The sequence below is a fragment of the Prionailurus viverrinus genome, chromosome C1 (genome assembly GCF_022837055.1).
Source record: "Prionailurus viverrinus isolate Anna chromosome C1, UM_Priviv_1.0, whole genome shotgun sequence".
NCBI lineage: Eukaryota > Metazoa > Chordata > Mammalia > Carnivora > Felidae > Prionailurus > Prionailurus viverrinus.
In genome coordinates this window covers 51,258,902-51,269,707 of record NC_062568.1, presented here as the reverse complement: position 1 = coordinate 51,269,707, position 10,806 = coordinate 51,258,902, and the positions used below count along the sequence as shown (strand labels likewise).

Below are 10,806 nucleotides of genomic sequence, written 5' to 3'. Positions count from 1 at the left end.
TCCCCCAATGTGATATGGACCATCCGATTTGAATTTGAATTTTCTCCGTCTTCCTTCTAGAGAACTGATGTAAGGCAACAACTCAGGATAAGTTGGGCCTGATGGGTGGAATGCTGTGCTGTGGAGATTATAAAAAACTAAAGTATTTCTTTTTTATGAAGCTTTTCCTATAACGAGGTTTATGACTCGAAAGGGCCAAAGCTGAAATAGTGCAGTACCTGGATTAGCATTTCTCACTGGAAAAAAGATTAGGTTGCCTCACTTTAACACTTAGGTTTACTATATATGAATAAATGCTGCCATTGTTTTCATTTTAATTTTTATTCTATTATTATTGACCTTCTCCTGAAACAACTTACATGGATGTGGAGGAAATTCTAAAATTGAGGAATATATTTTCTGTATGAGTCACGATATGCATTGGTGTTTATCTTGTGGTTCTGCCAAGAAACAGTGAGCAAGCCTTGGACTTAGGGCAGCTCATTTGGGTAGAGCAATGTAATTCTCCATTTACTTCTACCTAAGTGAATGCTCTCCCAAGAATAGCACACCCAATCTCATGAGTAGCTGCCACAATTTTCAAAAGACTGCATGAGCATTTAATACTAATGAAGGCAAGTTTTCAGGCAATTCTTTACAAATGTTGACTAACTTTGTCCCATTCACTTGAATCTAAGGAGGGATGTTGGGTCTCAAGGAAGACTGGATGACTAAAGTGTTGGCAATAAGCATAAAAATTCATCACCCCCTGAATAACACTCAAATTTGTATGACCTAAGTATAGGGAGTATGGTCTGGGTGCCCTTAGGCAACAGTAACAACAACAACAAAAATCGGACTCAAACAAGTTTAAACGAGAAGATAATCTATTTTTTCCATTCTATATGAGACCCAGAGGTAGTTCAGGTTCTAGGGGAGGTAACATAGTGGCTCAAAGATATAATCGAGGACTGCAGTTCTTTTCTTTTTCTTTGATATCTTCAAAGTCCCCTTCATCCTTAAGTTAGTTTCTGTCATGGTCATAAGATAGTGGCAGCAGATTCAGATTAACAACGCCCAGAGGAAGAGAGAATCCTTCTTGTATCATTTTTTTTAAGGTGAAGGAAGCTTTCTCAGCAGCCCTTCAAGAGACTTCTGTTGCCTTGGTAAAGACTGGACCACATGCTTACCCTTAAATTAATCATGGAAATGGGGAGTTATAACAATGGGCTTAGACCAGGGATTTTCAACCTTGGATGCATTTTGAAAGTTGAGAAAAAACGGATACCTGGGTCTTACCTCTAGAGATCCTGGGATGCAGCCGGGGGCACTGAGAGTTCTAAAAACTTCCGGGTGACTCTAATGTGCAGCAAAGCATTTTAGAACCATAAATTTAGACCAAATGTCTGGGGAGTGGAGACAGAGTAGGGGTAGGAATGGATAGTGGATTATAAATTACTATAGCCACTACATATTGTTGTATTTTTAGTGTAAATTTTGCACACATGGGATTGGAGTCAGGTTTGGAGGAATCCATATTTATAGGGAGACCAAATGAATGTGGTCTATATTAGAAGGGCAAATTTGGATGCATCCAAAGCCAATCAAAACCACTTCTGAGCATGGTTTTGATAATGCACTTAAAGAGTGATTTTTGGCTTCTGTAAAGTATAGTAAACTAAGAAGTAATGACAGTAAAATGATATGAATCTTTCAAGAAAAAAAGTATGAGAATACTCTTAAATTCTGGTCACCCACTTAAAAAAATGTCCATTACCAAATAGTTTCTAGAAACTTCAGTATTTTTCACATTCCCTCTTTGAAAGCCAAATATTTCTTAAGAATTCTTGAATGCATGATACTAAAATTCTTTTCTTTTCTTTATTTTTTGAGAGAGAGCATATAAGTGGGAGAGAGGCAGAAAGAGAGGGAGACAGAGGATGTGAAGTGGGCTCTGTGCTAACAGCAGAGATGTGAGGCTTGAACTCACAAGCAGCGAGATCATAATCTGAGCTGAAGTCAGATGCTCAACCAGCTGAGCCACCCAGGTGCCCCCTAATTTTTTTTTTAAGTTTCACTACAATATGGAGGGATCTAGAGGGTATAATGCAAGGTGAAATAACAGAGAAAGACAAATATCATATAATTTCACTCATATGTGGAATTTAAGAAGCAAAACAAATGAACAAAGAAAAAAAGAGACAAAAAGCCCCAGACTTTTAAATACAGAGAACAAACTGGTGGTTGCCCGAAGAAGGGAGGATGGACGATGGGTAGGACAGGTGGTGGGGATTAAGAGTACACCTATCATGATGAGCACCGAGTAATGTAAAGAATTGTTGAATCACTATACTGTACACCTGCAACTAATATAACACTGTACATTACTTATATAGGGATTAAAAAAATAAAACTAAAAAAGTTTTCATTAGTTTAAAAGCTGCATGCAAATAAACCAGAATATCCCAGACTGAACGCCTTAAAAAAATTCAGATGCTCTTTTTCCAGTTATCCACTTTATATAATCTCTTTAGGTTGCATATCCAGATCACTTTATTCTCATACAGACTGTACCCCACTCCCCCCACCCCCATATGTCCAGCATGTGGCATCCACGTGGTCACTGTTATGTTTGTACATGTGGAACAGTGGTCCTCCACCTTGGCTACATATTAGAATCATATGGGAAGACTTTTAAAAAACTGACCCCTCCCTTCCATTCCCATCCCCATAAGTTGAAACCAAACCTTTAGGGGTTAGAGGGCCTAGGCATCTCTATTTTTGAAAAGTTTACCAGCTAATTCTGATACGGAGTGAGGACTAAGAGGTATTAGTGTAAAGGGGAAAAGGAGGTAGATAACAGTTCTCTTCTTCTTAGCTTGCTTTTAATTTTTCCTCCCCCAAAACTTAGCTAACCCGAGTAAGCAATCTTGTGGGAGAGTGTAAGCCTTTAAGGTCTTGGCTCAAATGGATTTTGCAAGTAAAGGTAAAGCTTTATGGAGCCTCGAAAGTCTCTGGTAACACTCTGTAAATACCTGTGGAAGCAGCTGGCCCTTTACTGTGATTTCTGAATAAGTACCTCATACGTAGCCCTTTGCACTTGAGGTGCAGGGAAGCCTTCTGACAGCTGTTTTTACTGTGGTTGGTGGCTAGAGACCATAATGGAGAGAAGAAAATCACTACCTTGGAGAAGGATCATAAAAAGTGACTTTTTAAAGAGCTGATGAAACAACAGGTGGGTCAATAATCTTTGTGCCCAACCCAGATTGTACCACAGCTAAATCTGTGCCTGCTGCAAACAATATGTGGTGCCCACCCATGTCCCCTGTGGCACACATTTGGAAACCATAATTTAGGCTGACGCTGGAATGTGCTCATGAGAGTTCTTTGGGAAAAGCTTATTCTACCACCCATTAAATAATCAGCAACATAAGTAGTGAAAGTCATAGCTCTGGAAAAAGAAATGCTTCTCATTGATAGTGTCAGAATAATTTGGAAAATAAACACTAAGAGGTGGAATGTGGTAAAGTAGAAAGAGCACTGGAATTGAGCCAGTAGCTGTGGATTCAGATCCTGATTTTCCACCATTTGGCTGTGACCTTGGGCAAGACCTATTATGGTCTGCGAGCCCTGGGCTCATTGTTGCGGATGCATTCCAAATTTTTATCATAATACCCAATTTGTAATTTAAAAAATCTATTAAGTCATATCTACAATATCATAGAAGAGTCCATTTATGATTTTCCATTTTATATTTCACATGATTACTTCTAGAATAATTTTACAATTTTGCCAATCATCTCATTATAAATCTCACATTGTCAGAAAAATAGTTCTCCTTAGTTTCTGAAAAGGGTTAGTAACTACTTTCAGTGTCTTCGTCAGATTATGGATATCTCACCTTTGTTTTCCGGCAGGTTGTCAAAACAGTTTAAATGTAATGAATAAGTACAAAAACAAAAGGCCAGGAAACAAAAATGCTGTATTAAATATAGAAAAAGTTTTGCCTTTCTAATAAACACACAAAGAAAGGCACTCCTTAACATATGTGGGCATGTGGTTTTAGATTATAGAATCTTTTTTGGAAAAGTGTTTGTTACGATTTAATTCCTGAAGTTTTCTTTTGCTTTACAGTGTTAGGGTGTGATAATCTCTTGCTGTTAGTATTTCCTGACTTAAAGATGAACTAAACATCTTATCTTCCTCAGAGTATATATTCTCCTTTCCATATATGAAGCGCATAAACCCTAGGACATGGCTTTGTCAAATTTGGAGTAACTAAGACCAAGAGGTTGAGTCTTCACAGAATAATAGCCTCTGACCTTATGCAGCACAGACAGAAACACCAACCAGCCAGTAATTTCCTGGTGAGTCTTGACAATCTCTTCAAGAGTCTGTGGACACTTTGTGGACATACATTTTACAGCAGTTGCCACGAGTGCTGGGAAAATTTTTAGTGATGTGTCTTTTATCTTAAGCATTTGCCTCTTGCACTAAAATAACTGGAAACATAATAGCAATAAGTGTTTTTTCATGCACCTTATTAAGGTCCTGTTTGAACAGTACAATTTTAGTCATTTGTTATTTTGAACTGAGGGATCCAGTCATTGGCAATGATGTGTTTAATTTCACAAATGTGCAAATTCACTTTTAACAAGGACTTGGATTCAGTTTATATGTCCACCTAATGATATTTACAATCAAGTTATTGGCAGGTCCTATTTAAACTAATAAATGCATATCTTTCATTCTAGAAATGTATACAGAACTCTATTTTCTAAAAGTTTTTCCCTATGAAGGCAATTCCTTTTCTAATATATACACATTAGGAAGTTGTAGACAGGATTTCAATATGTGATAAGTCAATCTTGGCCAATATCCAAGGGAGCTGATTTTATTAAATAACCAAAAGAACCTCAATTTCTTTTGGATTCAAGTGTAAAGCAATCACCTTGTAAAGACTCATGCCCTCCCCTCCCCCTTGCAAGGAGAATATTAAAACAAGACCACACTATGCCTATGACCAATTAATTACCTTCTGGCTAATGCCTGGCTCTGTTTTTCAATATAAAATGAGTATGGCTACAGAAAAGTAAGTTTCCTTTAGAGTTAAGAATCTATTTAATTCCCAATTGTCATAGAACATTTTTTTAGAAAATACTGCACTCTTTAAAATTTCTGTCACTGTGTTTCTATTGCTGTCAAAGAGAAAAAGGTAACAATTACTGCAAGTGTACAAATAAAGGTCATTGCGTTCTGCAAATTATACAGATCCAGTGTTTTTGGTGAGTCCTCTTAAAATTTTCTCTGGCTTTATCAATTTGAGAGTCACTCTTTATAGATCAGTGTTGTCTCAGTTTGCAAAAAGGCGTGGTTATGGTTTCCAAAGTCACTTGGATAATCACAGTGCTACCTACCTGACAGTTGCTGCTAAAAGGTTGGTAGACCTGCTTGTGGCTTCAGCTGCCAGCTATCAGAGAAGTGTTCCTGTAATTGACAAAAGGGAGAAAATAAAAGATAAAATAGGGAAAGAAAAGGAGGGCAGGAAGGTAGATTTTTCATTTCTTATCTTGTGATACATTCTGTGGCAGTAAACACAACTATCTCTTAAATAGACCTTTTGAAGGAAGAAAAAAGAAAATACTCCAAGAGAAAGGATTAAAAACTGGAGGTTGTCTTCCTTTTCATTGTGGCTTTGTCCTTTTGGAAAGTCTGCATGACCTCTCCTCCTAGTATTAAATAAAACACGGGTGTGAGGACTGATGATTCGATTTGGTGAGTTAGTTACAGAAGTAGCTCTGGCATCTGTTACTTCCACTCTGTTATCCATTACTTCTGTTTTCTTAATGGCAGCAGACATTTGATTAACTACTGAGATTTGGACACGAAGGGGATCCAATGTGGGTTGTGAAGTAAGTCACATAGCTGCATCTCTGTTTCCTCTTTACCTCACCTGGCCCTCTGGCTCCAGAGTTCTGGCAGACTGGCAGCTGGAGGCATTCACCTCGGGCTGGAGAAGCTCTAATTATTTCAAGAATAATTGATTAAAAAATACATAATAGCCTGATAATAAAACTCCCGGAATACATATCATTTATACATCATTTTTGGTATAGCAGTTTTGGGAAGAATGAAAAGCAAATCTCCCCTTTCCTGCCAAATATATAAATTAGTGGGTAAAACTAAAAGGGTAGGGAATTAAGTAATGCCTAAATATTTACAAAATTCTTAATTTATGCACAACCATAGCAGAGAACAAGGACTGCCTTTTATACATTCATAGTTAAGCGTTGTAAGAAAAAGCTCCAAGTAGAAAAAAGGCAAAAATCCAAATTTCTTAGCAGTAATCAATATTTTATAGCATCCAACAAAAAGTAACAACAAACATTTACCTTATGGGTTAAAATTATTGTAAGCCAAAATACCAGAAAACATTCACTTAAAATAAGTATTTTTTTTCCCAACTGACTTAAGTATCTATAGCAGTCAACTTTCTTCTGTATGGCTGTACAGAATCAGATGTTACACCCAGAAGTAATTGTGAAAAAGCATCTAGTAGTTCAAATGATTGTGGGGCCTCAAGGGGTAAATGAATTTCTGAAGGTAAAACTTGACTGTGGAAAGTCTGGAACTCATACCTTAGTCTTTTCGTTGTCAGTTCACTGCTTACTTTTTCCTATGCTGAACACATTAGAAAGATTTACATTTGATTATTTGTCACTATTCACAAGGAGGCACAATCAGTCCTGGAAAATAAATAATAGAAAGCAAGGGGAAATAGTGTATAAAATTTAAGACCAACCAATCAACCAAATTATGGAAGAAAATTTAAGCCACAGACCAAACCTTGTAACCTGAAAAGAACCAAGAAAATAATTCTCACCCATTTAGTACCTGTTCTTTTACAAGACCTTAGGCCAAGGTCCAGTTTGACTCTGTTGAGACCCAGAGGTTATAGGACTAAAAAAATGGAGTGGAAGTATACAGTTAAGGTCAGATTTGGTTTTATTGGATAGCACAATCTATCCTGGGATGGCACAATGGACCTGTCTTTATTTGCTGATTGAAAAAAAGTCCAGCCATGGCCTAGCAATCATTTATATAGCAGTCACCAGAGGAAAGCAAACATACCCACTCTAACAATTCATTGGCTCTTGCCACCTTTTCTACAGCCTAAAATTACGATATAAACTGCTATTGAGGGTTACTTGCTTATACAAAGATGTTACTCTAGCAATTGTTGCTTGAGGGCAAACCTGGTGACTACTGGCAGAGGGAATACAAAAGTGAGCTAGCTTATACATGGGCTCCATACTTTTCTTAATTAACTGGAAAAGTCCCTCCAGCAGAATATTTGTTATTATAATTTTAAGTGTCCAAGGCTCAGTGTGTAACATGTGAAGATGCCAAAGATAAATACTGATAAACTGGAAACCAAATCTAAATAAAGGCCATTTTTTGATAAAAGACATTATCAGACATCACTATATATTCCACCCAATAATCTCATAAATCAAAGCTTTTAGCTGTCTGGATTCATATGTGACTGTATTCTTTCCAGTATGCATTCTTTCTTCCTCCAGAGGTTGTTCAATAATGGCAGGTATGTTCCTGCCATAAAGTTCACATTGTTCTAGAAACTGGACACATTCTTGAATAACACTGTCACGAAGCACGATCATGTGTTTTGACATGTTTTCTAATAAGGACAGGAAGCATCTTTTGGCATAATACCAGGTATCAGTTCCCAGTTTCTTATGATAAGGCTCCAGGCTTTTGATCACCCGAGAAATACCAAAGTCATAATTTCCTTTGGCACAATAAAGTGTGCCTATCACCAAATTCACAATGCAGAGGTGGTAGATTTTCTTATCGGGGTCATCATAGGACAGCTGCTCTTCCTCCTTTTCAATTTTCCTCATCAACTCCTCAGCTTCTTCATTCTGACTTGTCATAATATATGAAACACACAGGTTAGCCAGCACAACAGCACTGACATTCAGGATGTTGTCATAATGCTTCTTGACTATGGGTTCATAGAAACCTATAGCTTCTTTGTATTTGTCTTCCTGCATGAACAGGACATGAGCCACGTTCAACTTCCACACATCATGGTCATTACAGAATTCCACAGATTTGCGGAAGATCTTTTCCACCATTGGATAATTCTCAAGGTTCCAGTAGATTTTGGCCTGGGCCATCAACACAGGAATATACTTCTCCAGAGTGTCATCATATTCATTCACTGCCTTTTTGACAGCTTCGTCATCTCTATGGTGTCTTGCTTCCTGTACTTGTTTGGTGAGTCTCCGGAGCTGTTCAGTCAGCATCCCTGCTAGCCCATCAAGCTTAATGAAAGCCTCTTCAGGGGCTGTCTGGCAGGTGATCAAGGCATCCAAGAAGTCATAGAGATAGGGTGTGAGGAACTTGTAAGTCAAATGGGCATTCTCGGCCAGGACATCTGCTGCCAGGTCGAAATACTCATACTTACAGTAGAGCAGCAGCAGGTTGCCAAAGGTCTCCGGGGGAAAGGGGTTCTGTTGGAGCAAAAACTGTAGCTTTTCAAACCCTTCTGTAGGCCTGGCATCCATGTTCATTAGAGCCTGGTTGTGCAGGGTCACGGGGTCTAACTCTTCTTCTGCCCTAGGTGGCATGTCAGTGAGGGTTTCCTGGGCCACTTCATAGTTTCTCAGTTGGTATTCTATGGCTGCTTTGAGGTTGAAGGCTTCCACCAGGGCAGTCTGGTGAAGGACTAAGGTGTTGCCAACACTTCGAACATCGATGCCCTCAGTGGTCATGCCCACACCTAGCTCCGGGTGCTGGCGGATGCCACGCTCAATAATGTCGGCGATATGCTTTAGAGCCGAGGCATAGTGCCGGCTACTGTAATAGGCCAAAGCCAGGTTGTAGGAAAGGTCAGGCCGGTAGCCCGAAGCCTGGAGGGCCGCAAAGAACTTGGAACACGCGGCCTCATACTGTCCCTCCTTGTAGAGCAAACACCCCAGGTTGACCTGACCATCGGGCTCGTTCTCGCCCCCACTGTCCTCTCCCCCTTCCCCGCCCAGTAGCTGCTCCACCAGGCTCTTGGCCCCGGGCAGGTCGCCCTCGCTGTACTTGATCGCGGCTTGCAGACGGAGGACGCGGTTGTGGTAGGCGGGGTTGTCCAGGAGGAGGAAGGCGACCCGGGTGGCCTCTGGATAAAGGCAGGCCTTGTACAGGGCCTGGGCTTGGTACAGGCGGTACTGCTCCAGTTCCGGGTGCAGCTGGCCCAGCTGCTCATAGCACTCGGCCGCCAGCGTGAACTCCTGCAGGCGGTAGTAGCAGTAGCCCAGCAGCGACAGGCCGGCGCGGCTCCTCGGGCTCCGCTGGAGCTCGCCGCCCAGCAGCTGCACGGCCTCGGCGTAGCGCGAATCCCGGATGAGCCGGTACACGACGGCAGTGAACTCCCCATCGGGGATCTGCGCGCCGCTCAGCCCGGCCATAACCGCCAAGCTGGTGGTGCGTGCTGGTTACCACGGCAACAAGCCCACCGGAAACGGAAAGCTGCTCGTTCTGAGATTACTTTGTAATGGAATAAGCTCAATGGGAATAAAAAGTCATCACTGAAATTCCCGTTACTAATTTCGTTCTTGAAGACTTTAGGCTTCTAAGACCGGGAGTCCTGCAAAACCAAACAAACGCTTCGATGCAGTTGAGATACGAAAACTCCACTTCCCGGCATGCACCACTGCAGTCGCGCCGCAGTCGGGAACGTGCCCGCGCTGCCTGCTGGGAGTTTAGTCTCGCGGGACCGATTCACAAGCATTGGGAGAGGGGGTTTCACCGCCCCGTTGTTTGTATGTTAGTGGGGTTTGCTTGGTGTCGTTTGCGTCGTTTAGGTGTCTGACTCGGGAGAGGAAAGTTTATCGTCTGAAATCCCATGCTTGTCTTAGCTGTTTACGGTGCAGTATATACAAACGGTGTCGGTTCCTGTTTTGTGCTTGTAAATTAGTAGGAAGGAAAAGGTGGACTGAATCCTTGGTAGTGCCCTGAAATTAGAGTAGGTTCTTTTTTAAAGCCGCCCTGAGGGCATATTTCTAGGAAGTAATATGAAGAAACCAAAAGTCTATTTTTGTCGTTTCCACAGGTGGTGTAGCATAGGTTTTGTGAATCAGAAATGGTACTGTGAGATCCTCAATTTTATTATTTATTTATTTTTGATTTGCTAGATTTAATTTAATTTTTTGGTTTTTTTTGAGATCCTCAGTTTTAGATCCAAGTATCTCCAATCCTCTCTTTTCATGAACAATTATTACTGAATAGATGGTGGCATTTAAACTGGGACTCCTGCCCTGGTCCTCTAACTTTCAGTACAAAGAAGAGACCATTCTTTCTTGATCTGCCTAGATCTCCATTGGTCTTCTTCATTTTTTAATGTTTATGTATTTTTTTTAGAGCGAGAGAGCATGAGTGGGGGAGGAGCAGATAGGGAGGGAGACACAGAATCCGAAGCAGCCTCCAGGCTCTGAGATGTCAGCACAGAGCAGATGTGGGTCTCAAACACACCCTGAGCTCAAGTCGGACACTTAACTGACTGAGCCACTCAGACGCCCTTCCACTCCCCTCTACCATTTGCATTGGCCTGCCTAGTCCTTAAGATAAACTGTCAAAAGCATATCTTTGCTATATACTTAAAGACTTCCATGCAAGTCCTTTATCACCCTCCTTTATACTTTTGCTGGCCATGCATCTTTTCTATATATAAATTTTAGACCCAACACCAGCCATATTGTATGCCATATTAGACCATTTATGTACATTTTTTCTAATCTTAATAACCACCCCTAT

General features: G+C 40.6%; 1 protein-coding gene across 1 annotated transcript; it reads right to left on the bottom strand.

The window, feature by feature from the left end:
* Positions 1 to 6,961: 6,961 nt before the first annotated feature.
* Positions 6,962 to 9,461, bottom strand: LOC125173765 (tetratricopeptide repeat protein 30B-like). Its single transcript, XM_047873321.1, has one exon. The coding sequence runs from the start codon at positions 9,459 to 9,461 to the stop codon at positions 7,464 to 7,466; it is 1,998 nt and encodes a 665-aa protein (XP_047729277.1). The 3' UTR covers positions 6,962 to 7,463.
* Positions 9,462 to 10,806: the final 1,345 nt, after the last annotated feature.

Coding starts and splice junctions, on each gene's coding strand:
- LOC125173765 (XM_047873321.1), bottom strand. CDS start 9,461: ATGGCCGGGCTGAGCGGCGCGCAGATCCCCGATGGGGAGTTCACTGCC.